The sequence below is a fragment of the Dipodomys spectabilis genome, unplaced genomic scaffold (genome assembly GCF_019054845.1).
Source record: "Dipodomys spectabilis isolate Male_0828 unplaced genomic scaffold, ASM1905484v1 ptg000067l, whole genome shotgun sequence".
Classification (NCBI taxonomy): domain Eukaryota; kingdom Metazoa; phylum Chordata; class Mammalia; order Rodentia; family Heteromyidae; genus Dipodomys; species Dipodomys spectabilis.
This window is the reverse complement of record NW_024870744.1, coordinates 1,239,491-1,266,731: the sequence shown is the minus strand read 5'-3', so window position 1 is coordinate 1,266,731 and position 27,241 is coordinate 1,239,491. Positions and strand designations below refer to the sequence as shown.

The following is a 27,241-nucleotide window of genomic DNA, read 5'->3' as shown; positions in this document are numbered from 1 at the left end:
AGGGGAAGGGATGAAGGAGGGTAAAGCAAAGGGAAACAAAGACTGAAGAGCCATCACAGGGACATTTATAGAGCCTGCTCTATAATGCTCTTTGCATTCTGGGCAATCTTTGGTAAATACCCATGTGTTTCTATCACAGCCCAGGGAGCTCATTTGTGAATTGAGGACACCTAAGGCATGAGCCAGGTTTCTGGCAGGAAACAATGAAGCACAGGAGGGAGGGATAGCTGGCAAAAGCAACAGTGCTAACCAATCCAGGGCTTCAGGACAAGGGGAAGGTGCGGTTAGCAGACCTCAGAAATCACCTGACTGGTATCACCCCACACCTGGCAGGAGAGAGGAGCATTCCCCTTCTCTCACCTACTGGCTGCTCCCAATGTCAATGGTGGATTCTGGCTGGCAGGTAGGCCAGCCTCCCCAGGGGCATGTGTGGGGTGAGGGGACCCAGCTGGCACTCAGGCCATACCTTGCATACATATACCCTGGACCAGGCTGTAAATGCCCACCACTCACCCACTATTCGGCATTTACTTATGAAAATCCCACAATATGAACTTATTCTTAGGTGGCAAAACCCAGACTGGAAAGCAAGATAGAAGTGTTCATCTATTCAAGAGTGAAAAACGAAACTTTTACAAAATTGACAGATAACATTTATTAAAACATGTCATACAAAAGGGCATGGTCTCTTCTATAAGAAGAAAATATTAAACAGTAACATTCAATTAAGTAAAACCATGCTGTACACTGAAGACAGCAATTATATAAAGACAAAACTATTCAACTTTTGCAATACAGGCATAACATTTCACAAAATGTCAATAAGATATGCACCTAATGATAATCTGTTTATCATCAAATGGTTTTGTGGCCTAAGTCACCTGACTTGCATAAATAAAGTAACTTTCTAAGAGAAACATTGGGAACCTCATCAAAAGAAAGAAGGCAGCAGCAGCAACTGACATGACACAGGCTTCAAGCAAAATTTAAAAAAAAAAGTCACATTTGCAAAATGTGTTCCAGCATCTTCCCATAGGGCATTATCAGTAGAAATTGAGATAAGAAACATGTACCTTTAAGTAGCAAAAAACCAAAAACCAAAACAAACCCTGGTTTCTCTGGACAAATTTAGTCACCCATGAATGCAACCTAAAGCCACAGAAATTAGTGGCACAGAAGGGGGTTGGGGTAATGCATCCCTTGGTTTCTTCCAGTATCCCTAAAGTACCACAGAGCAAACCCCTGGATCTGTGGTAGACATACTCTCCTCAGCCTATAAGGCTGAAGCACTTCCCTGGGGAAGACACAGCCTCTTGCTCTTCAACTTCCTTCCCACACCAGGTCAGGGTTTGCATCCCTCGGCAAGCGGAGCTGCTGGGGCCACAGCTTGCTAAATAGCTAGAACCTGCCCAGCATCAAGTACTCCTATAAGGAAAGGGGCCTTTTGGAGAGATCCTTAAAAACAGAGGCCAAATTAAGCTGGAGAAAGGTGAGACATAGAAACTGACAGGTCAGCACTGAGAAGAGCCTAAAGACAGCCCTTAGCACATGAGGACCGGTCACCTCATTCCTTCCTTAGTTGGACCAAGTGGATTACTGTTATCTGTGTGCATCCAAACAAAGGGCATGGTCTACATAGAATACCAAATGCCACCAGTGGTGTCTGAAGCCTGTTACTACCAAGATGGAGGAAAATCACAGTTAAGACTCAAAATAGGAGACAAACACCTTAGTTGAACATGTATGGAAATGATCCTTGAAAGATTGCTTGGAAAATGCCACCCACAACTATCCAATCTCATCTGGAAGGATGAAGATTTTCTAAAGCTGTGTTAACACTAAGGGAAGAGACTGTCATTACAATGATCTCCTAACCTAAAAAAGCATCTTATTAATATTTACTTAACACCCAGGCTAAGGCTGTCCTTTCTTCTTCCCCCTGAACACAGCCAGTATCTCAATACACTCAAATATCTTACAGGCTCTGGCTGACCCAATGAGCAACCCCAGGTTTTACAAAAACCCAATTACAAAAAAGGGCATATGTGAAGAACTTAAGTTCTACATTTAGCAGCTGATGTTCACAGAAGGAATTCGGTAAGATACTACTCTTCAAACATATTAGATAAGTCCCAGCAGAGCTGGCCCCCAGGGGCTGGCCACACTCCTGGCTGAACAAAGCTCTTTATCACCACTCAGGATGAGAGTGCTGATTCAGCCTAACTGAGGGACTATGGTTTCCCCAGAAGATTTTAATTTTACCATTTAGATTCCACCCTAAATGTCCTGGTGCTCATTTAAATAGAATCTTTAATAGAAAACATCACGCTGAACCTTTTCAACAGGCAAAAAAAAAAAAAAATGTTCTGCTGATACCATGGGAGCGGTGACCAGCTTTGGGTAGAACAGATGGCTTCAGTGTTTTACTATGGAAATTAGTAGGAGCAATAGATAGAGTTCTCCTCACTGTAGTGGCCAATATTATACACACCCTGGTCTCTAACATATATGTCCAGCCTCAATGCATGTCCATGTGGTACTGAGAAAGGACTGTCCAGTGCCAAAGTTTCAACATTAAGAGAAGATAGTATTCATGTGACAAACAACCAAGAGGTAATATCTAGTCTCTAAATTAAAAAAACCAACTATATATATTTATAATAAAGTTTTAAATACAAAGTGCTTTTTATATAGACTGATACAGTGTTAGTGAGTAGATCCCTGTTATGTAATGTTTTGTAAATCTTGATTGCAAGAGCTAAATGGTACTTTTTCCCCACTCTCCAGATAATGTTCAACAAAGAAACCCTGGGTGAGGGGTGCTTGAAGATCAGAGGCCTTTGCCAGTAATGTCTATCACATTAGAGCAAAGCAAAACTTTTAAAACAAAATTTCACCCAAAGTCCAAGAAAAACTATTTTTTTATTTGGACGAAAACAAGTTTCTACTTCGAAGTAATAGAGCAGTAAGTTTCTAAAAAGATGACAAAACAGTAGCACCCTGTCCTATCCTGGTAACCTCAGACATGCTAGCTGAACGGCATTCTGGATACATGCCTTCTGTTGACCCTAAAACAACTGATTGATCAGCATAAAAGGCCTTAGACTAGTAGCTCGGCTTATTGTTTGCTAGATATAGCTATGTGCAGACTTGTAAATTTATGCAGCTTCTTCTGTAACTTGGGAGCATGAATCCGTCAGACTATTTTGCTAAAATTAGGACTTCTTCCTCAGCCTTTAACCGTGGTACTAGGGTGTGAACTCAGGGCCTGCTACTCACTAGGTAGGTACTGCACCCTTTGAGTCATGGCCCCAGTCCTTTTTGCTTTAGTTATTTTTTCAAATAGGGCTGGGCCAGCTTGGACTGTGATCCCCCATTTACAATTCCCATCTAGCTGGGATGACAGGTGTGAACCACTATGACTAGCTTTCTTTAATTGCTGAGCTGGGAGTGAGGGGGGGTCTTGCAAATTTTTTTGTCTGGGCTGGCCTGGAACTACAATCTGCCCAGTAGCTGGAATTACAGGTGTGAGCCATTCCCACCCTTCTTTCTCCCTTAAACAAATATCACAGCACAGCATAAAGAACTGCCAGTTTTAGCTCACTGTACTCTTTCCTCCATATGAGTATTCCTCTATCTGTTTCTTGGGCCATCTACTTTCGAGTATAACCTGACACACAAGATTCTGCTTCTCCCCAACTATCATTCTGACAGTGAGGGTTAATATGGCACTCAACTCTCAGCTATGGTTCCAGCTCCATCCCATGAACTGTGGTCTCAGGTGTCCTTGTTGGGAAGCACCATGATTTCAAGAGCAACAGCTGGTGCACTCTTCTGTACTGTGGTCAGAAGTCTCCTAGCTGAAGTGGATCTCATGTGTGGATGCTACAACTAGACAGAACTGAGGGAAGGGTACACCTAACTCTGGCACTCAAGAGGATTATAATTAGATACAATAGTTCAAACTCACCTAAAGTATTTTAGTATTAAAATACTAAGTTTGAAACATTGTGACAATGGCATCTTACAGAAATTGAAACTTGTCTCATAGGTTACTGATTTCAGGCCTCCAATATCACCCTCTTAGGCCCTCCCCAGTCCTAAAGTATCCTTTAGAAAGAATAACATCAGACAAGATTGCTGTGTTAACCAATTTCTCATCCCAGGAATCACATTATTTGAAGCTTTTACATAAGTAGCATTTCATTCAGTGAAGCAGCTACCAAAACAAATCCACATTACCTAAGGATCTATAATAAGAGCAAAGTAAAACTTCAACATGACCTTGTGATGTGTGGTCGAAAATCGCTGCCACTTGAGATGGAACTGGTAGGCTGCAGTCCAGTTCCAAGTGCAGATGTCTCTTTCCCCAAGTCCACCTGCCTCAATCACAGCTGGCTTGAAGGTTTCCCTTGCCAGCTGCGCAGCGGATGAACTTATCCCTCTCACCCATTCCAGGCCAGGACTGGCACCTACCAATCCAACGAATTAGATTTTTTTAATTGGCCTACTTAGAGCTGGTCTTTCAGAAATATCTTCCTTTTTTTTAAGCTTTTCTCATAATAGCAAGTAGCACGCATCATCTGTGCCCAGATTTGCATTAATTACCATAGTTTATTTCTGTGCATGCCACTCAAGGGCCAGCCTCTATTTTTAGTTAGCCTCAGTTGTATTCTGCTCAGCCTTTGCAGCTTCATAGGACTTGGTACAAGAAGTCACATGCCTATGGAAACTGTCCCTCCACATAAATCTCTTTGCACAGATATTACACTCATAGGGCTTTATGCCTGTATGAATTTTCATGTGGCCCACGAGATGGTGCTTCATTTTGAATTTCTTACCACAGACACCACAGCCATAAGGCCGAAGACCGAGGTGCATGCTCATGTGTCGATCTCTCTGACTCTTGTGAGTGAAACTTTTCCCACACTGACAAGGATACAGCTTGTCTGTGGCTGAGAATCCTAAATGGGAAGCTTCTTCTTTAATCCCAGTTACCATTTCAATATTCTCACTGTAGCCTGCTGTGAGGGCGGCCTCTTGTCTGTGCCCGATCAGATTCCCATCTGACCTCTCTCCAGAAAATTCCTCCATGGAAGAGCCATAGAAATCCACCTGCTCATCGTAGTTGCTTTCGTCGGCCTGCTCATCAAACTCTGCCTCCACTTTCTTTTCCCCAATATGAAAGTCCTCCTCCACTCCTGAAGGCTGGACTGAGTGTTCGGTCTGCATGGCATTGATAGACTCAGTGACCTGGTGCTCATCATAGGCTGCGTGCACATCCATGCCTTCGCAAGCCTGTTCCAAGCGCTCAGGCTTCACGTGGATCCAGCGTTTGTGAGCCATTATGCTGGGCTTGCTGTACATGGGCCGGGTGTAATGGAACTCAGCACTGTCACTGGCCCCCTCCTCCCCATCCTGGCTTGCCATTTCAGTGCTCAGCCGGTCATGCTCGGTGGATGAGTTGCTAGGAAGGTATTCGTGCTCGGTGATCTGAGATGACAGTTCATCTTTGGTGCTCTCCTCTTCATTCTCACCATCCCTTAATTCCTGGGCTTTGGGGAAATCAGTGTGGCTCCCAGAGCCCAGCTCAAAACTCTCTACCAGGCCATTATAACTACTGCTGCTTGGAGACTGGTGGTCACTGCCATGATTTAGTTTCTGACAAAGGACTGTAGGGTTTCCCTCTAAAACCTCTGTGCATTTGTCCACCACATGCCACATCTGGAGGAAGCTGGCTGCTGTTAAGTAACTAACAATTTCTGGGGCAGGCATAACCAGGCGTCCTGTGTAACTAGATAGGAGAATGTTCTCAAACACTCTTGGGTTCATCACATCAGGCAACACAATTCTCCTACTGTTTTTTAGGAGTACTTGATCACAAAAGTAGGGTGAACTGGCAGCAAGAACAGCTTTGTGTGCCCGGAAAATGTGGCCTTGGACAACAATAGAGACGTCACATAATTGTCCTTGCTGGCGTTGCTGGTTCAGTTTCTGCAGAATGGTGCTGGAAAAATCAGGAAATTCGACTCGAAAAGAGTTTGTTCCAGGCTCCATTTCATCACAAATCTTGTTTAGTGCTACAAGAGAAAGGAAAGTTACTACTAATCCCAACCTAAAAAAGAACTTACTCCTATTTCTTCCTCTATCACTAAGAAAATGTAAACAAGTTCCAAAATTCCATAAAGCCTCCTTGCCTATGGGTACTGGTGGAAAGGGGATTGGTATGAGGACAGATATGAGGGCACCAAAAGCTGGGTCCCCCAGCACTCATCACAGTATTGACTCAAGGATTCCTCAGTGTGTGAGTGAGAAAACAGAACCTACCACAGTAATAGCAACTGTAAGCTATATAAATCCCCTACAGAACACAAAGTAAATATTTCTAGTCAAAACAAACATGCTTCCTACCAAAATTATTGAATGTCAGGCCTTAGTATCAACTCACATTTGTCAAGTTGAAGTGAAGGAGTCATACTAGAATTGTGGGAATAGGGTTGAAGGTGTAGACCCACAGTAGAGGATCTCTGTTCCATGCCCCTTATCCTAACCCCAGAAAAAAATTGTGGGGAAAAAGAAATTCAGATGCAAATGTTCTGAGGCAAGAACAGAACTGGCCTTTTCAAGGAAGAAAGGAGATTACTAGGAAGAATCTAGGTAGAGACTGATAGACAAGAGGACTGGTGCCAAGGGACCAGATAATTACACTGGTCTTTTGGTACCACTCTTGCTGAAATGTAGGTTTCTCTAACACTGGTGGGAATTTTCACTCCTTAAAAGCTGATACACGTGTGAGGTACAGAGAATCAAGTTGCAAGTATCAAGGTTTTTCTAAAACTTGTCTCCCTAAAGTGCTGAAAGTTATAGACCAACTAGGACAGTGTCTCTGCTACTGAATAGACCCAGAAGCTAAAGCTACAACAAATAAGTGATTACATGTGTTGTTGCTGTAAATGTATCTGGTGGGTTTGTCTGTGTTAGGACTAACTAGACTTAGCAACAACACAAGAACTCACTATAGATGTGCCTGACCCCTCCCAATTCAGTTGTAAATGGCCCAAAAGATAAAACAGTGCTATGTGTCAACCTTCTCTAATAGTCAAACATCACTAAATTCCAAGCTGTAAAAGTATGAGATATAGAATCAGACAACCCGAACAAAGACTGAAAGTCATTCTTGAGGGATAGAAAGCGTTGACAAGAAGAAACTAATGTACGTTGAGTAAGTTTTATATGGCAGGAACTGTACATCATTTTCCACTTTGTCTTATAAATTACTCTGCAAATGTAGGGCTTGAATACTCAAGTTCAGCTATTTTAAGTATCTTTCCCAAGGTTAAAAGATAGTTGTTTTATTTTTTTATATTGAGATATAAATCTAGGTTAGTATGACTCCAAAAAGTATAGTATTTTTCCTAGCACATCCCTCTGCCTTTTCTAAGAAATTGCCATAATGTAGCCAGGTGCTAGTAGCTATTGCCTGTAATTCTAGCTACTCAGGAGGCCAAGATCAGAGGATCACAGTTTGAAGCCAGTCTCTACAGGAAAGCTTATGAGACTCTTATTTCCAATAAACTACACAGAAAAACTGTAAATGGCGTTGTGTGTTAGCCTTGAGCACAAAGAGGCTCAGAGACAGTGCTCAGGCACTGAGTTCAAGTCCCAGTACAGGCAAAAAAAAGAAAAAGAAAGAATAAAGTAAACACCATAATTCAAGATTAGTCATTAGGCTCATATCTGTAATCCTAACTATTCAGGAGGCTAAGATCTGAAGATCCCGGTTGAAAGCTAGCCCGAGCAGACAAATCCAAGAGATTCTTACCTACAATTAACCAGCAAAAGGCCAAATTGGAGCTGTAGCTCTAGTGGAAGAGTGCCAGCAGCCTTGAACTAAAAAGCTAAGACAGAGTGTGAAGCCCTGTGTTTAAACCCCGGTAACAAAACACATGCACACTGCCAGGTACCAGTGGCTCACCCATGTAATCCTACCCAGGAGACAGAGATCTGAAGATCCAGGTTCAAGCCAGCCCGGGCAGTTAAGTTTGAGTCTCTTATCTCCAATTAAGCACTAGGAAACTGGAAGTCGTGCTGTGGCTCAAGTGGTAGAGAGTGCTCATCGTGAGCTGAAGAGCTCAGGGACAGCACGTAGGCCCTAGTTCAAGACCCATGACCAATAAAACACACACACACACACCTTAAAAACAGTATTTTTTTAAACCAAGTATTATTATTTTAGTGCTGGTTCTGGGGGTTGAACTCAGAGTCTAGACACTGTCCTTGAGCTTTTGTGGTCAAGCTTAGCACTCTACCACTTGAGCCACAGTTCCACTTCTAGATTCTCTGGCAGTTAGTTGGAGAGTCTCGGGCTTTCCTGAATGGGCTGGCTTTGAACTTCAATCCTCAGATCTCAACCTCCTTAGTAATTAGGACTACAGGCATGAACCACTGGTACTTGACTAACAAAATATTAACTTACAATTTCATAAGAAGAAGCCTAAAAGATGCCTTTGCTAGGCCCTGTGAATTAACTAAAAGCCCAATAGCTCAATTTTATTGGTGCCATTTGACCTGAGCTAGTCTCTGCTGCAGTCACTTTACTACCACCCTAGGCTCCAGGAAAGAGAAAATTCACTAATAAGTATCTTATATAGAAGGCAAACTATACCTCAAACAGACAATGTCATCTTCTTATCATTTTAAATGAAACATTGAAAAACTCAGGAAATCACCCATGAGACAATGTGTTCCTGATCTGTCCTTGGTAAAATGGTAACTTCTCCAGAGACAAGACTGAGCTAATGGTAAACCAGGCTTGACTTTAGACTGGTTCACCTACACATCCCTTTCTCTTCCCCCTGCCTCCAGCTCTCAGATGTAACCTAAGACAAATGTCTGTACTTTGGAAGAGGGCTGAGGAGATACGTGTTATCTTTTTATGGCTGCCATGTAATAAATCTCCTTTCTCAGTCTTTCACCTTTGGTGTATGGGGACTGTTAGGTCCGCCCTGGGAAGGCAGGGCAGACTCCTACCTCTTGGCTAAGTCTCTGCTCAGTACCTGTGTCACCTAGGTAACTGGCACACCAGGAGGTAGTCATCTCCCCCTCCAAGGTCAGGGTTTTATCTGGGGCTGCCTTAGATCACACCGCCTATCAGATCTAGAGAGGGTCCCAGGCTCTGAGGTCACATCCGCAGCCAGTGTGGCTATAACTTCTCTCACCTGGCAACCCCTTCTCCCCAACCCCCTTCCCTACTTAAACCCAGGTGGGATATCAGCCAGCCCCTGTGGCCACACCTCTCCACCACCAAGGGCGGGGCAGCGGTTTGGTAAATAAACTTCTCTTCCAGCCTGAATACTACGTGGTTTTCTCTTTATCGGCTACCTTATTAAGCCTACTTATCTAATGGGGATGAGCAACTAGGCCTAACATGGGATTCTTGAACTTTAGTATGGGGTCTAAAAACCCATTTTTATACATCTTAATATATTTCCTAATGACTTAAAACTAAGTCTTAAAACTAAGATATAAATGACTTAGGTATTTGTAATTTCAAAAAGAGAAGTTAGCTGGGTACCTCTGGTTCAGGCTTGTGATCTTACCTACTAGGGAGACTGAGTAGAAGGATAGTAATTTGAGAATAGTTCTTCAAAAATTACCAGCAATTGGGCTGGGAAGGTGGCTCAGTGGTAGAGTGCTTGCCTTGCATGCATGAGGCCCTGGGTTCGATTCCTTAGCACCACATAAGCAAAAAGAAAAAAGCCGGAAGTGGAGCGCTCAAGTGGTAGAGCGCTAGCCTTGAGCTGAAGAGCTGAGGGATAGCGCCCAGGCCCAGAGTTCAGGCCCCACAACCGGACCCAAAACAAACAAACAAACAAAAATTACCAGCAATTAACAGGACTGGAGGTGTGATTCAAGGGGCAGAGCTCCCCTCTAGCAGCAGGCTGAACTACAAGCATCGACAAAGAAAATTACTACTAACAAATGTCTTTCTAGAAACCTTCCTGTGTAATTATCAGAACAAATCATGTATATTCTCTGAGAATACTCATTCAAATTGATCTATTATCTGTTTTTACTCAGCACTCTGCTTTGTCATTTACTATATATCAGAAATCTTCCCACATTAGCCCCAAAGAGATACTCATTCTGTTTAATGACCATAATGTCTTCTGGTACATGAATGTATGTTAATTTGAGCATTTCTCATACCTTACATAATTTCACTTGTCTGGATTTTTGACATTATAAACAATATTACAATGCTTATGTCTCTGGAGAAAGGATTCCCTTAGCTTCCCAGTGTCCACTGAAAACCATTCCCTGAGATCCATTCAAGAAAAGCATTCAAGCTGGGGGTGGAGTGGTGGTGGTGGTGGCTCATGCCTATCATCCTAGCTACTCAGGAGGCTGAGATCTGAGGATCGAGGTTCAAAGCCAGCCCAGGCAGGAAAGTCCATCAGACTCTTATCTCCAATTAACCTCTAGAAAACCAGAAGTGGCACTGTGGCTCAAGTGGTAGAGTGCTGGCCTTGAGCTGAAGAGCTAAGGGATAGCACCCAGGCCCAGAGTTCAAGCCCCACAACAGACGAAGAAAGAAGGAAGGAAGGAAGGAAGGAGGGAGGAAGGAAGGAAGGAAGGAAGGAAGGAAGGAAGGAAGGAAGGAAGGAAGGAAGGAAGGAAGGAAGAGCATTCAGGGTATTTCAGTAAAGAGAATCTCACAAGGTGAAAGTTCAAGCAAGAATTTATTTTAAAATAATAAAGTACAGAGAAACAAAGAGAAACATTTCCTGTTTCCCAAGCAGAAAATTAATGTTAAAGACTCTATATCAGGGTTCCTATCTGGTTTTGATTTTTTCTGAGCAGGCAACTAACAGGGTTCTATCAGTCTAGTTACTCCTAATCCTTAGACAGATGGTAAGGCACAACCTCAACAGTGGTAACCCTCAGAACTTCCTTTGGCCACACAAGCAGTCTCTCAGTCACTACCCATTAAAGAAGGATTTCCAGATTTTCACCATTTCAAAGTAGAAGAGCTTCCCTAAATGTAATCTTGCAATTTACCACTGAAAAGGAGTTGTAGTGGAAGGGGAGTTTATCTGCTCCCAGGAAATTTACTTCCTGGTTTTAGTTTTTGAGTCTGGCCCATTAGTGTAAGTATAATATATAATTTTCCTGTCTACTCATCTATCCCATCCTGCATATTGATGCTTAACTACCTTGGCAAACCTTTGAAGGTATCTACAAGGACTTTGTATTTGATTTTCTGACATTTATTACCAAACTAAGGTCTCAAGAGTCAGCTGCCCATTAAGTCCCCACCCTATGTCCCTACCTGTTTACAAAGATCTATTAAGTTTCTATTTCCTTGGTGCTGTACTGTTTTCCAGGTATGACTTACAGATTCCCACCCCAGTTGCAACAGTTTCCTCACCTCCCAGAATTCCTATGGTCCATGTGACCCATGTGACTGCCCCTAAAGTTCTGTTTAAATTCTGCCCACACCTGTCTACTGCTGCTATCTCCATCCCTGTTTGGAACACCTGGCCGGTCTGTCCCCCAATAAAGCCTTGAGCCCATATTGGTCACTTGCCTTTCATTTCTTGGCAAAACCCAGCAGCAGTGGTTTGGGTTTGGCCCCTGGCCCGCCTCCTGAACCTTCTCAGAGACAGTGACCTTTACTCTCTTCTGCCAGCCATTTTGGACTTTTTTATGCCTTACAATGGGATCTGCAAGGGTGAGCATTGACCTCCTACCTCTACAGACCTCCTCACCTGTTTTCATTTTGTTCTTGAAAGACCAGGTATCTGGCTGGGAAATGCTCCCAGTGACTTGTCTCAAGGGGTGGTGACCCCTTGAGGCATTGTCCTACTCAACTAGGACTTCTTCCATGTTCCTAGAGATGTCCAGAGCAACAGAGAATTCCTCTAACAGGATCTCAACTGCCACCCTCTGCCTAAAATCGGTACCTCTCAACTTAAATCTCCTCAAAACACCATTTGGGGCTGTCTCTTGGCTAATCTCCATGAAACTCAAGAGGCTTATTTTCTAATATGGCATGACTTCAATACCAGTTGAACAATGTGTCTTGATAGCCCAAGAATGGTACCTGAAAGGATCTGTCATATCCATGCCAGGGGACCATGCAGAGACAGGCAGGCACAAGTAAAAGATTATTACAATGTTTATTAGAGGAGCCATATTTGTCCCAGAGAGAACACATGGCGACCTCTGTTATTGAGATAGCAGCAGGGTCTGAGGGTAGGAAGTGAGGTAGATGGGAGTTCAGGTGGGTCTGGGCAGCCAGAGGGAGGGGCCAGCTGTTTGGCAGGAACTCCAGGAAGGGGAGGGGCTCAGGTTTGGGTGGAGCTGAGGTCCAAAGGTGGGCATAATGTTCACAGAACCTTCAACTTTAATATCCTCACAGACCTGGATAACTTCTGTCACTGAAGTGGCAAGGCTGGAGAAATCCCTTAAATCCCTTATGTTCAGGCTTTATTCTGCTCCTCTCCCTGACTCAGACCTGACGTTCCACCCTGATAACCACAATTCTTCCTCCACATACTCCACCCAACTCCACATCTCAATCTCCTCATCCTATCAACCCCCATTTTCTTCTCCCTCCACCCTTCAACACTGCCCATTAATCATCCGCTGTGGCACCAGCCCACCTCTTTGCTCTTTAAGAGGTGGCTGGCACTAAAGGCATTGTTCATGTTCACATTCCTTTCTCCCTCTCCGACCTGTCCCAAATAGAAGTTTATATTATCTTAATCAAAAACCTGTTAGTCAGAAAGCTGTCCTTTGCTCTTGTCCCAGTGTGGAATTATCAGTCTGATCACTTCTATCAGACTCTTAGGGAGGACATGATCCTCTACCACCTCCATAGCTTTGACTGGACTGCCCACAAGTCTGTCAACCACAAATAAACTGAGAGAGCTAATACAGCACCCCAACGAGACTTGAGGTAATTTTTTGAGCCATTTGACAGATACCCTTCACTACTTCACCCATATTGACCCATCCATTCCTATTCTCATTTTCCCAGTACTCCCCCATATGAGAAGAAAACTTGAGGACAGCCCCAACACTCCCCAGCAGGAACTCCTCCCCCCTCCACATCCTCTAAAGGATTACATAATGCCCAAATGACTTTTTTTTTTTTTTTTAATCATAATGGAGTCTGGCCACATTACAATACTCAGAGATCTGGGCAATTTCTGCCAATGAAATGGTAAATGGTCAGAGGTTTCATCTCCTTGCTGGTCCTTCTCTCTTGTCTTTCTAAACAAACTCCCTCTGTCAACCTTCATCCATGTGCCTGCCAGGCCTGTGTGGCTGACACAGAATGAGGTAGGCAAAAGCCTCCCAATCATCTCCTCTGGAAAGGTGGCTTTCTTTGTCTTGTAAATGTACTAGGAGCAGTTCAACCTCTCTTTCTCTGTATTTAGAAGTGCTGCCTCCATTCCTGCTTAGATCTGTCCCCCAATAAAGCCTTGAGCCCATATTTGTCGCTCACCTCTCATTTCTTACAACCACTTTTCAGAAAGCTTGTTATACACCAAGTCACATCCTATCCTCTCCAAGATTAGATTTTTTTTTTTTTTTTTTGGGGGGGGGTCCGGTTGTGGGGCCTGAACTCTGGGCCTGGACGCTGTCCCTCAGCTCTTCAGCTAAAGGCTAGTGCTCTATCACTTGAGCCACAGCGCCACTTCCAGCTTTTTTCTTTTTGCTTATGTGGTGCTGAGGAATCGAACCCAGGGCCTCATGCATGCAAGGCAAGCACTCTACCACTGAACCACCTTCCCAGCCCCCGAGATTAGATGTTAAGGCAGAAAACCCCTTAGGTGATTAATCAAATTCATTTGTTGTTGTTGTTTTGGTCTATCACGAGGCTTTAACTCTGGGCCTGGACGCTGTCCCTGAGCTTTTCAGCTCAAGGTAAGCGTTCTGCCACTTGAGCCACAGTGCCACTTCTGGTTTTTTACTGGTTAAATGGAATTAAGAGTCTCATAGACTTTCCTGCCCGGGCTGGCTTGGAATGGTGATCCTCAGATCTCAGCTTTCTGAGTAGCTATAATAAAGGTGTGAGCCACTGGCTCGTGTATGATTTTGATTTGCAGTTTATTAATCATGAGTGTGACTCATACATTATTAAAATTTACTAGTCATTTTACTTTTCTATATAACTCACCAGCTATTATCTTTTTGCTCAAATAAATTGGACAGTTTATATTGTTTTCCCTTTTCTCTTTTTCCTATTCTCACCATTTATTTGTTTTACAATTTCAGGAAATTAACTTTATCCTTTGCAGCAATTTTCTTTCAGTTGCTAGACAGAGTTTCTTGTCACAGTGAAATTTATTTAAAGGTAACCATCCTTTTCCATTTTATAATTCCAGGATTATGTGCTGGGCACAGAAAAACACTACAAACTTCAAAAAAAAATTTACTTACATTTTTTAAAAAGAAGCATTTAAATCTGTAATATATGTGTTATTTTCTTCTTCAGAAACTTAGGCTGGAACCCAGCCCTTTCCCTCCAAAAGAACTAGCTTATTTTTCTAGTACCATTTACTGACTAACCCATCTTTCTTAAACCTTTAAGTTCAAGAATCTATTGTGAAATTCTAAGTGACCAAGAATAAGACATTTGAAATGAAGCTACAAAAATAGGTGCCACAAGTAAGTGCCTGCTTGCCCCACCCCAACAAGAATAATCAGTAAACTGAAAAAAACAATCAAAATCATAGTTGTTGAGAACTATGGAAGCTGATCCACACTCACAGCAGTGTACTCCGAGAGCAGCACACCCACCATTCCTCTGCTCTGCCACATGGGGAGGTGACACACAAGTGCAGAGATGACTGCATTTTCCCTAGAGCGACCACCAGAAAGAACATGGATTTTGCTCTCTAGACATTTGGAGCTCCACTTTTAGACCTGTCAAACATCTCCTCCTTGCTGTAGTGATTATCCTAGTAGTATGTATTGAAACACTGAAGAAGAGCCAAAGAATAAAATTATTATTGATGAAGCAATGATCAGAAACTCCTGAAATTGATATTAGACATCTAAGAAATTGAACTTCAAAGGGAACAAAGATAAAGAGATCATACTGAGCAACTTACAGTCAAGCTGTAGAAAGCCATATAAAGAATCTCAAGCCAGGCGCCGGTAGCTCACGCCTGTAATCCTAGCCACTGAGGAGGCTGAGATCTGAAGATCGAGGTTCAAAGCCAGCCGGGGCAAGGAAAGTCCATGAGACTCTTATCTCCAATAAACCACTAGAAAACCAGAAGTGGCACAGTGGCTCAAGCGGTAGAGTGCTCGCCTTGAGCTGAAGAGCACAGGGACAGCATCCAGGCCCAGAGTTCAAGCCCCTCCCCCCTCCCATAAAAAAAGAATCTCAAAAACAAGAGAGAAGCCTGGAGCTGGTGGCTCACGCCTAAAATCCTAGCTACTCAGGAAGATGAGATCTGAGGATTACAGTTCAAAGCCAGCCTAGGCAGGAAAGTCTGTAGAGACTCTTATCTCCAATGAACCAACAGAAAACCAGAAGTGGTGTTGTGACTCAAGTGGTAGAGTGTATGCCTTTAGTTGACAAGCTCAAGACAACACACAAGCCCAGAATTCAAGCCCCAGGACTGACAAAAAACAACAACAACTAACAAACCAGAGAGAAGCTGTGAGTTATCTTCAATAAAATTACCAGCTAAGCTGGGAAGTTGACTCAGTGGTAGAGTGTGCCTTGCATGCATGAGGTCCTGGGTTCAATTCCTTAGCACCACATAAGCAGAAAAAAGCCGGAAGTGGAGCTGTGGCTCCAGTGGTAGAGCACTAGCCTTGAGCTGAAGACTGAGGGACAGCGCCGGAGCCCAGAGTTCAGCCCCCATGACCACCACCACCACCACCAACAACAAAAATACAGCTGACTCTTCATCAGAAACCACAAATGACTTATGAAATGGCAATCCTGCTGTCTACAATGCCTTAATAATAACAATAAAGTTATATTTTAAAGAAGAGGAATATAAGCAACACTTGAGCAATATATGTATATAAAAGATAAAAGAAATAACTGAAAAATGAAACTAAATCCATCTCAGGCTAGGCACTGTAATCCTAGCTATTCAGGAGGCTGAGATCTGAGTATCAGTGTTCAAAACTAGCCCAGGCAAGGAAGTCTGTGAGATTCTTATTTCCAATTAACCACTAGAAAACCAGAAGTAGAGCTGTGGCTCAAAGTTGTAGAGCACTGGCCTTGTGCAGAAAAGTTCAGGGACAGCACCCAGGACCTAACTTCAAGACTCAAGACAGAACAACAACAAAAATCCTTATCAGTAATTACTTCTATTATAAATGGATTAGTCTAATCTCTCCAATTAAAAGACAGATTTTTAAAATGTTAACTCACCCATAAAAAAATAAATAAAAACATGATACTTAAAGACAGTTGAGCTAGCACATGTAGCTCACATCAGTAACCCTAGCTACTTGAGATCAGGAGGATTGAAGTTTGAAGGCAGCCTGGACAAAAAGTTTGAGACTCTTTTTCAACCAAAAGCACAGATGTGCACATCTGTGAGTTTGAGATTGGAAAAAGTCAGTTTCATGACAATCTAAGCAAAACTTTCACAAGACTCTAAATTAGAGAAGCTGAGTATGATGCTGTACATCTGTCATCCCAGCAACCCTAGGAAGTGTAAAATAGGAGGACCTTCCACAGTCCAGTTCTCAGACCTGGGAAAACAGCAAGACCCTAATCAGAAAAACAACCACAGCAAGAAGGGGCTAGATGTGTGGCTCAGCAACAAAGTAAATACAAGACCCTGAGTTCAAATCCTAGTACTGGCAGGAAAAAAAAAATACTTAAGACAGAGTAGAGAAGGGACAGAAGGGACACTGCCCCTACAACTTTGCTTCCTGCTCCCATTGATGCAGAGAGAAGCAGCAATCCATGCAAAAGATCAGCTATACCCTTTATTCAGACACCCAGAGCTAAAAGCCAGGGTGGAACACACAGGTAGGTGCTGCAGCTTGGCAACATTCAAAAGTGGGTGATACCACAGGTTGCACATTTCCTCAGGAGGAAAAAAATCTTAGTCAGAGGCCCAACTTAATTCAGTTGCCCAGGAAGGCACATGCCATCATTTGTCATCTAGGCCAAAGACACAAAAGAGGCTCTGGTCCAGTATCACAACTTCACAAACACAAAAGAAAGTCTAGAGTGTTCTAAGCTCTCTTGAGAATGTCATTCCAGTTATGCTCAACCACAGACTATGGTTCAGCCCCACATCCAAGCTTAAGAACCAAGATCAAGTCTAACAAGTATTCAACAAGAGACCTCTGAAGCAATCAATCTACAAGTAGGTAAAATTCCAAACTTAAACAAAATGTTTTCTTCTCAAGAATAAAGCAATGGGCTAGGAAGGTGGCTCAGTGGTAGAGCGCTTGCCTTGCATGCTCGAGGCCCTGGGTTCGATTCCTCAGCACCACATAAGCAAAAAGAAAAAAGCCGGAAATGGCGTTGTGGCTCAAGTTGTAGAGCGCTAGCCTTGAGCTGAAGAGCTGAGGGACAGCACCCAGACCCAGAGTTCAGGCCCCATGACCGGACCAAAAAAAAAAAAAAAAGAATAAAGCAATGATGATAAGGAGAAAGTATTTTAGATTTTTTTTTTTTTTTGGTCAGTCATGGGCCTCAATTCTGGTCTCTCAGCTCTTCAGTTCAAGGCTATAGCTCTACCACTTCTGGCTTTTTCTGCTTATGTGGTGCTGAGGGATCGAACCCAGGGCCTCATGCATGCAAGGGAAGCACTCTACGACTGAGCCATCTTAAGAATTTCTTAATTTGATGTCTTACAAAAATTTCAATAAATCATGCTTTTGATTTTTTTTTTGGTCAGTCATGGGCCTAAACTCTGGACCTGGGAGCTACCACTGATTTTGATCATTTTAAGGCACGAGACTAGCACAATGACAGTCAAAAAAGATCTTTCTGAGTTAAAGGTAGGACAAAGGAAACTAAAACGTAGCAGAAATTTACAGGAGGGAACATCAACAAAATTCCCTAAAACAGAAACATTTAGGGCATATATGATTATACAATGTAATCAAACAAGAAGTATTAAAAGGGAGAAGGGGTAGGAAATAAACTGGGGGGGGAAAAAAAGGTTAGTATTATAAAACCTGGTATCAGCCGGGCAGTGGTGGCTCATGCCTGTAATCATAGCTACTCAGGAGGCTGAGATCTGAGGATCATGGTTCAAAGCCAGTCCAGGCAGGAAAGTCCATGAGACTCTGATCTCCAATAGAAACCACTCAGAAAACCAGAAGTGGTGCTGTGGCTCAAGTGTTAGAGTGCTAACCTTGAGCTGAAGAGCTGAGGGACAGCACCCAGACCCAGAGTTCAAGTCCCACAACCAACAAAAAACAACAATAACAAAAAACCTGATATCACCAGGTACCAGTGGCTCAGGCCTTTAATACTGGCTACTCAGAAGGCTGCAGATCATGGTTGAAAGCCAGTCTGGGCAGGAAAGTCCTTGAGACTATGATCTCCAATTAACCACCAAAAAGCCCCAAGTGGAGCTGTGTTTCAAGTGGTAGAGCACTAGCCTTGAGCAAAAATGTTCAGGGACAGTGCCCAGGCACTAGGTTCACGCTCCAGAACTGGCACAAAAAAACAAAATAACAAACAAAACTCTAAAGAACCTTGATATCAAAACTAGATAGACAAGAAGTCAGGCACCAATAGCCCATATCTGTTATCTTAGCTACTCTGTAGGCTGAGATATATAAAGATCATGGTCAAAGCTAGTCCACATAGATACATATCTGCAAGACTCTTCACATAACCAGTAAAAAGCTAAAGTGTAGATATACCTCAAGTGGTCGACTATGAGCCTTAACTGAAAAAGCCTAAGTGAGAATGTGAGGCCCTGAGTTCAAAGCCCTAATACAAGCAAAAACAAACAAACAAACAAACAAAAACCTGGGCAACAAATGAAGTAACTACAAATGAATCTTATTTATTAACAAAGAAATATTCTAAGTCACTTGACATTTTGGTTCATTTATCTCTTGGGGATTTAGTGCATTCTGAGTATGGCATATTGAAGAAACTGAGTAACTAGTATGTGTCATTACACTGAAAACGAAAGTCTCAACTACAGTAAAAATGGCCAAGAGAAAAATGACCAATTTGATGAGATTCCCTTGGCTCTCTTCCAGTCAAAACAAACATCATTGCCTGTGCTTCCTTCTATAGGTGACAGAGATGGATAGCTCTACATCCTAGAAAGGATGAAGAGAACTACTTGCTGAAGGCAGAGTTTAAGAATTTAATGTGGGGGGCTAGGAAGGTGGCTCAGTGGTAAAGCACTTGCCTTGCATGCTTGAAGCCCTGGGTTCGATTCCTCAGCACCCATAAGCAAAAAAAAAAAAAAAAAAAAGCCAAACGTGGCACTGTGACTCAAGTGGTAGAGCACTAGCCTTGAGCTGAAGAGCTGAGGGGCAGTGCCCAGGCCCAGAGTTCAGGCCCACAAAAAAAAAAAAAAATTTAATGTGGGGCTGGGTACTGGTGGCTTATGCCTGTAATCCTAGCTACTCAAGAGGCTGAGATCTGAGGTTCTCGGTTTAAAGCCAGCCCGGGCAGGAAAGTCTGTGAGACTCTTATCTCCCATAAACAACCAGAAAACTGGAAGTGACACTGTGGCTCAACTGTATAGTGCTAGCCTTGAGCTGAATTGCTGAGGGACAATGCTCAGGCCCAGAGTTCAAGCCCCATGACCAAAAAAAAAAAAAAAAAAAAGAATTTAATGTGGGCAATGGGCAGCATTGACTACTTTGGAGATTCTATGAGTCATAGTTTAGGAAGATTCAACTGTTGATAGGCTAAAGCAGGAGAAAGAATGAAGTAGAGGCTAATGATAAGATTCAATAAATGTAGTAATCAAGGTCTGATAATGAATGTAGTAGGGGATCTGGAAAGTAGAGGGAGAAATTGATGGGACTTATAAGAGAGGGGTCACTACCTTCAAGAAATGAAAAGACAGATCAAAGAAGAGATGTTATTTATAGGAAATATAACAAAGGAATGATCTGTATGCAAAATAAAAAAATTCTTCTATTTCATAAATAAAAAGACAAATAGCCAAACTTAAAAAAGATGAAGGATTTATCTAGAAATTTTCCAGAGCACATGTCCAAATGACCAATAAACTTATGAAAAATATTCAGTATCACTAGTCATTAAGAAGATGCAAATCAGCTGTGTGTCAGTGGCTCACACCTGTAATCTTAGCTACTCAGAAGGCTAAGATCTGAAGACTGCTATTCCAAGCCAGCCCAGACAGAAAAGTCCCCATGAGACTTTCATCTCCAATTAAACACTCAAAAGCCAGAAGTGGTGTTGTGGCTCAAAGTGGTAGACCATTAAGTCCTGAGCAAAAGAGCTCAGGAACAGAATCCTGGCCAAGTTCAAGCCCAAAAATTGATGGAGGAGGGGGGAAGGGGGGAGGAAGAGGAGAGGAGAAGGAGGGCAGGAGGAGTGGAGGAGGGAAGAAGAAAAGGAGGAGGAGAAAGAGGGGAAAGAGGGGGAAGAGGAGAAAGGGGGAGGAGGGGGAGGAGGAAGGGAGGAGGAGGAGGAAGAGGGAGAGGAGGAGGAAGAAAGGAGGAAGAGGGAGGGGGGAGGAGGGGAGGAAGAAGGGAGGAGGGGGAAGGGGAGAGGAGAGGAGGAGGAAGGAAGGAGGGCAGGAGGAATGGAGGAGGGAAGAAGAAAAGGAGGAGGAGGGGGGAGGAGGAGAAAGAGGGGCTAGAGGGGAAAGAGGAGGGAGGGAGGAGGGGAGGGGGAAGAAAGAGGAAGAAGAGGGGAAAGAGGGGGAAGACAGGGAAGAGGAGAAAGGGGGAGGAGGGGGAGGAAGAAGGGAGGAGGGGAGGAAGAGAGGGAGGAGGGGGAGGAAGGGAGGAGGGAAGGAGGAAGAAGGAGGGGGAAGAGGGGAGGAAGAAGGGAGGAGGGGGAAGGGGAGAGGAGGGGAGGAGGAAGGAAGGAGGGAAGGAGAAAGAGGGAGGGAGGGGGGAGGAGGAGGAGGGGGAAGAGGGAGGAGGAGGGGGAGGAGAAGGAAGAGGGGAAGGAGGAGGAAGAGGGGGAAGGGGAGGAAGAAGGGGAGGGGGAAAGGGATGGGGAGTTGTTGAAGTTGCAAATCAACTAGGAGAAATCCTTTCTCACCTATTAGGAAGGTAAGACAAGCAAGAGATATTAACAAGTGTCCGGTGATTACATGTGGATATTAGAACCCTTCCTTTACACACCTCTGCATAGGCATGTAAAATGGTACAACTGATGTAGAGTTTACCAGTAACTCAGCAATTCTACTCCTAACATACACCTAAGAGAAAAGAACAAAAATAACAACAACAACAAAAAAAAACATGATGTTCACACAGCGTTAATAATCCTAAAAGGCAAAATGTAGAAACAAGCTCGCACCCGCAGCAAATGCCCTCAGCCTATGCAAAATACTTTATGTGGTATATCTCATTTAATTCTACAACAAACCAATTAACAAGTTTCTTTTTTTCTTTTTTTTTGGCATGGGTTTTGGAGCTTGAACTCAGGGCATGAGCACTATCCCTAAGCTTTTTTGCTCAAGGCTAGCATGCTACCACTTGAGCCACAGTTCAAGTTCTGGCTTTTTGGTGATTATAATTGCAGGTAAGAGTCTCACTGACTTTCCTTCCCAGACTGTCTTTGAACTGTAATCATCAGATCTCAACTTCCTAAGTAGCTAGGATTATAGGCATGAGCCACTGGGGCTTGGCTCTGGCTTCTTTTAAGCAGATGAAGTGCAACTTATTGAAGAGTACCTAAACTAGACCTCTAACATCTCTTCTTTGAGGAGTTAGTAACAGGTACTTAAAAGCTGTTGCTGCTTAAAACAGACTCCCTACTTAGGCTCACAAATTAATTAAAAGCAGGATGAAGTCTAAGCATCTCTGCTTCCATTGTGTATCAATATCCTTTTACATGAGCCATTCTTTTCTGCAGTCATTTCCCAAGAAGGAATGGACAGAATTAGACAGAAGACTACAGGAGACTGGACTTGTGAATTGTCAATGACTCTTATTGTAAAAAGTCCTCACCTAAGCAATCCTGAGGCAATAGATGCCTCATCACATGCCAATCACATGCCACCATCTCTGACCCCATATCTGGGTCTGGGGCTGTTTTAAGTGTACCTCTTTCTCCCATCCTCAATTCTCTGCCTCCTTAAACCTATAGCTCATATCTATATTGCCAAGATAGCTGAAGATGGCCTGAAGTGTGATCTTCACACACCATGTAATAAATCTCCTTTTTCAGCTCTTTACCATGTCCCTTTATTTGCTCGTAGAGGCTGGTGGCCAAACTTGACATGTGAAACTCCTAGAGTTTGGACCTGTGGCCTAAAACTCCAATCTCAAATTTAATAGTGGACACTCTTAATTGGCTAAGGAACTGTACATCAAATTTTATACACTATTTAAAAAATGACTAAACAACCAAAAAGCATAGAGGATAGCAACAAAACAGGGAAGTAGACCCACCAGCTATTTGTACTGAAGCCCTCCAGAGATTTCTTTAATCAAAGTATATGGTAATTTGCATGCTTACTGTAGGAAGCACATTAAAACAGAGTAAATGTTGCTTTGGTAAATTTAAAGTCTGGCACAAATGTACAAAAATACTGACGCCCTATGTGTAACAAAATTCTTTACATGAGTCAAATGCTTTACAGCCCACAAAGCACATTATATAAACTCAGGTTCTGTAACCTGTTATCTTCAAACTCATTTTAAAGTCAACAAAAGCACAGATTAAAAGACCTGTTCAAGCTTACATGTCTTAGAAGGGTACATCAAGATTTAAATAGCACTATAAATCTATTATTTTTCAAAGCTACAAAAAAAGCAACAGAAATATTCTCTGAAATTACATGCTCAGTGAAATTACATGCTAGTGACTGGCCTTAAAATGTGTAATATCTCCTCTCAGAAGAGAAGAATCATTTATTCCATGGCCACTAAGAACCTATACTCCTAGCTGGCACCGGTGGCTAATGCCTATAATACTACTTGGAGGTTGAGATCTATAGTTTGAAGCCAGCCCAGGCAAGAAAAGTCCATGAGAATTTTATCTTCAACTAATCAGCAAGAAGCCAGAAGTGAAGAATCAACCTGAGTAAAAAAGCTAAGGAATAGTTCCTTGGCCCTGAGTTCAAGCCCCACTACCAGCACACACACACACACACAAATCTTCACTATCTTTGCTCTAAAAGTGTACAAATTACCCTGCTATTTTTGCTCACAGAGTAATGATTTCAGTAATAGCTTTAAAAAATTGTATTATTAGCAAGTCAATAGCTTACCTAATGCAAACTTGAATTCCTCAGATATTTATGCCATGACCATCAAAAAGTAGTATGTATAAATGAACGAAGATGGATTCATTTTTCAGTTTTGCTTCAAATTAAATAACATTGATTTCTGAAAGAAAAAAAAAAGCATGCTGAAAGTGTAAGAGATGCTGGTACCATTGGCTATGTACTTGTGCCTCCCTAACAAACATTCTGTTTGAGTAACAGACAGGAAACACATCAAGACTGGTTTTAGCCAATCATAGTGGTGCATACCTGTAACCTCAGCATTGAGAAGGTAGACACAGAATTTCAAATTTGAAGTGAACTTGGGCTTCATAGTAAGTTTGAAGCCAGCCTGAGCTATAGAGCAACCTCAAGTCTCAAAAAAGTAAAAAAATAGCCCAGTGCTGATGGCACATGCCTAGATTCCTATCTACTCCGGAGGCTGAGGATCAGGGTTCCAAGCCGGCCCAGGCAAATGCATTTTATTTTCAATTAACCAGAGAAAAAAGCTGGACTGCAAATGTGGCTGAAATGATAGAGCTGAGGCCCTGATTTCAAGCTCTAGTACCAGAACAACAATAACAAGAAAAAAAAAAAAAACACTAACCACTCAAAACAATGGTGTTTTGGGTCATAAAAACTTTCATTCTGAAACTTTTGAGTTTCTATCTTTGTCTTTGAATTTTATTTATCAATTTTTGAGACAAGGTAACACCATTCCCAGGCTAGTCTTTAACTACAGAGACACTCCTGCCTTGGCCATTCTATCGTGGACTACTGGGACTGGCTCTATGTATTATTCTTTTAAATAAACTTTTTATTATGTAATAATTTTACATTGCAAAGACAGAGTTCACTTATAGTTCTCACCATCTTCCTTCAATGTTAGCATTTTCCATTATCTCATGTTTGTAAAACTTGGATACTAACACTGTCAATGCCTGTATACTTCTGCAAAATAAAAACATCCTTCCAGACTAGGAGTGTAGCCGAATGTACAGGGCTTGTTTATGATGCACAAAGCCTAAGAAAGATCTCCAGAACCACAAAACAAAACAAAATATACCCTTTGAAACCAGATGGTACATGCCTGTAATCCCAGTACTCTGGAGGCTGAGGCAGGAGGATCTTGAGTTTGACACCAACCTACAAATCCTTGAAGGATATAACTCGTGGATGACTCAGTGGATTCAATCCACAACACCAAAACACCATTTTTAAATAAAACATGCTGTGGAAAATGCTTTTGTTTTCTTGACTGTCAATTATCAGTCTCCTATCTTTCCCTAATTGGAACATTTTAGCTTAAGAACTCAGTAAGTTCTCTTTTAAGATTTTTTTAAAAGCAAGCCACCTAGTTTATGAAGTTTTATTCAGAACTTCCTCCAATTTTAAGCAACAACTGAGAACATACTTAGAACTTCTAGGGCACTTCTTGGCCCACTAAGTAAGTTCTTTGAGATCCAAGAGAAGACATTATAATAGATCTCAACCTCCACCTAAAAGTCATGCTTCCATTACACTTCAATAAAGCCAAGGAAATGTTTTAACTATAGCCTCATGCAAGAGAATTCAGGATAAGAAACTCATTTCATTAAAATTCATAACCGCACAGCAACACATAAAAGGAATTCTTCCCCTCAATAGTTACATATAAAGACAAAAATCTCTACTATAACTAAAAAGTAAAAAGTAAAAGTTCATACAAATGAGTATAGGGCACTGATTCCTCATTTTAAGACACACATTTTAAAATGCATGAAATCAGGACATGATCGCAGGTGGCGCATTTAGCCGTGGTCACTGCCTGAGATAATGGCTGGAGAGCCTGTCAATGTTTCTGATGGCACCACTTGGAAAAACCATAGACTACTATAGACTGAAAAATATTCAGAAAAGTAGAAGGTAAAGGGGAGGGGGGCAAATGAATGAAGAAAGAAAGTGAAGGGAAGAATGAAGTCATAATAGTCAAGGTATATCCAATGAAACTAGGTAACCCTTTATTACAACTACTTAAATAAAAATACAATTTAGAAAAGATTAAGTTCTTGAAAAAATTAATAAGTATGTTCATTTATTTTTACTCTTCTTGTATATAGTGCTTTTTAAAATGTCAAAGTCACTGTTTTCAGCAAGGATAAAATAGGAAGGCAAAATGAAAACATTATAACTGCCAGTGTTTGTCTCTTTTTAGTGACAATAATGGATTGATGAAGATTCAATGAAATATGGTAATAATTCAGCAATAAACTACTTTGAAGACAAATTCAAGACTTTTACAGGGAAATGAATAAAAGGGCATTCCCCAATAAGAAGCAACCCTCACTTTGGTACTGTGATAATAAATGATATTTTTTTCCAACCTTGTAAAGCTTTCTGCATCAGAATCTTTCAAGTTTCCTCCTCAGGCAGATTTTTGTACAGATTCTGGTTACTTCATTTCTGATGTTTCCAACAAGTATTTGTCTTTGTGTCCAGCTAATTTCTCTCCAATGGTATGTTGGTGAAGCAAGGTCTTCTTTATTTTTATCTCTAATTATTAGGTTTCTCATAATTTAACTGACATAATCTCCTAGCTAAGCATAAAGCTCTTCAAGAAATTCAGCTACTATCCTAAGGGTCCCGAAAGGCAAAAGATCTCCATCTGACCCTTAGACCTTCCTTACCCTTTAGAAATGCATTAGCTGTGACTCAAAAGTCAGGCTCCTGACAATCCTGGAAACTATCTGGCACATGAGATACGGAGAGCTGTGGAGGCCCACAAAACAAAACAACAACAACACAGGGGTGAAAAGACAAAGATTCATTAAGCCTGATTAAGCTTCTTTGGCCCTGAGATGGGCCTTCTGTCTGCTACTCAAGCTCTGTTGCATCCTGACACTTGGTAAGGCTCGGCGACACCTGTCAGAGTTGTGACCAGACTGCAGTCTATAGTCACTGAGAATGCCACCAGTGTGGGTTGTTTCACGAGGTCATGAGTCACCTTCCATTGCCCAGAGATCCAGGCAGGCCTGCTCCACCCGCCTAGACAAACACAGTTGGGGGGGGAGAGACAAACAAGACAGATCCAAAATTGGTAGAGAAGGGGGCATCAGATGACCAAAAAAGTGGATTTGACTTTCAGGTAATTAGTGAAAGGAACAAATGAGTAGCAGACAAGGGGTCAAGAGCCACAGAAAGGCAAGGTGGAGACAGAAATAAAGGCAGAGGCCCAGACACAGAGACGTTTCGAGAGGCAAAGCAGCGAGCAATACCAGGTGGACGGGGGCCGAACTGGTACAAAAAAACACAGGGGACACAGCAGGTGAGAGGAGTCAACAGAGATGAAACCGAGGAAAACAGACGACCAAAGTCCGGGTGCAGCCTTTCCACAGTCCTGGGTTCGTCAGGACTCACCCACGGCAGCCTCGAACTCGAGGCCGCTAAAAGGCCACCGGGCATACCCGGGCAGGATCTCCAAGCGCTCCGGCCCAGCGTACCCGGCGCGGCAGGGTGACCTTGGCAAGAGGCTGCCCGAGAGGCCCACGGTGTCGCGCTCTCCACGCCGGGGCGGTGGAAGACGGAATGGAGTAGGACATGGGACCCCAGAACTGCGCCCGCCCGCCCCTCAGCAGCCCGGCAGACCCGTTGGCCTGGCGGAGCGCTCGGGCGCTCGGGGGCCTGCGGAGAACACGCTGAAGCCTCCCGGCGGATTTTCCTCCTCTCACCGCTGCTCCATCCCGCGCACAGCGTTTTCCCTATCCCGCCATTACCTGCCAAGAGCTCAGCGATCACATCCCGAGCCCTTAAAGAGCGGCCTCCAACACCCGGCCTACTCAAGCCGTCTCCGCCGCGACAACCAC

At 42.8% G+C, this 27,241-nt stretch overlaps 1 protein-coding gene across 5 annotated transcripts; it reads right to left on the bottom strand.

Moving 5' to 3' along the window:
• Positions 1 to 640: 640 nt before the first annotated feature.
• On the bottom strand, positions 641 to 27,241 carry Zbtb43 (zinc finger and BTB domain containing 43). Of its 5 annotated transcripts, none has more exons than XM_042681152.1 (3): positions 27,152 to 27,241; positions 23,406 to 23,523; positions 641 to 6,080 (listed from the first exon to the last, which is right to left on the bottom strand). In XM_042681152.1, exon 3 carries the CDS (start codon positions 6,055 to 6,057, stop codon positions 4,654 to 4,656), a length of 1,404 nt encoding a protein of 467 aa, XP_042537086.1. In that variant the 5' UTR covers positions 6,058 to 6,080; positions 23,406 to 23,523; positions 27,152 to 27,241; the 3' UTR covers positions 641 to 4,653. The 5 variants fall into 5 exon arrangements, 4 of the variants coding, with proteins under 4 accessions (XP_042537086.1, XP_042537087.1, XP_042537085.1 ...); XM_042681153.1 differs by lacking the exon at positions 27,152 to 27,241 and adding an exon at positions 26,301 to 26,405; XM_042681151.1 differs by lacking the exon at positions 27,152 to 27,241 and adding an exon at positions 25,763 to 25,844.

What these genes read in the sequence shown, in the direction of transcription:
- Zbtb43 (XM_042681152.1), bottom strand. Translation starts at nt 6,057, where the DNA reads ATGGAGCCTGGAACAAACTCTTTTCGAGTCGAATTTCCTGATTTTTCC.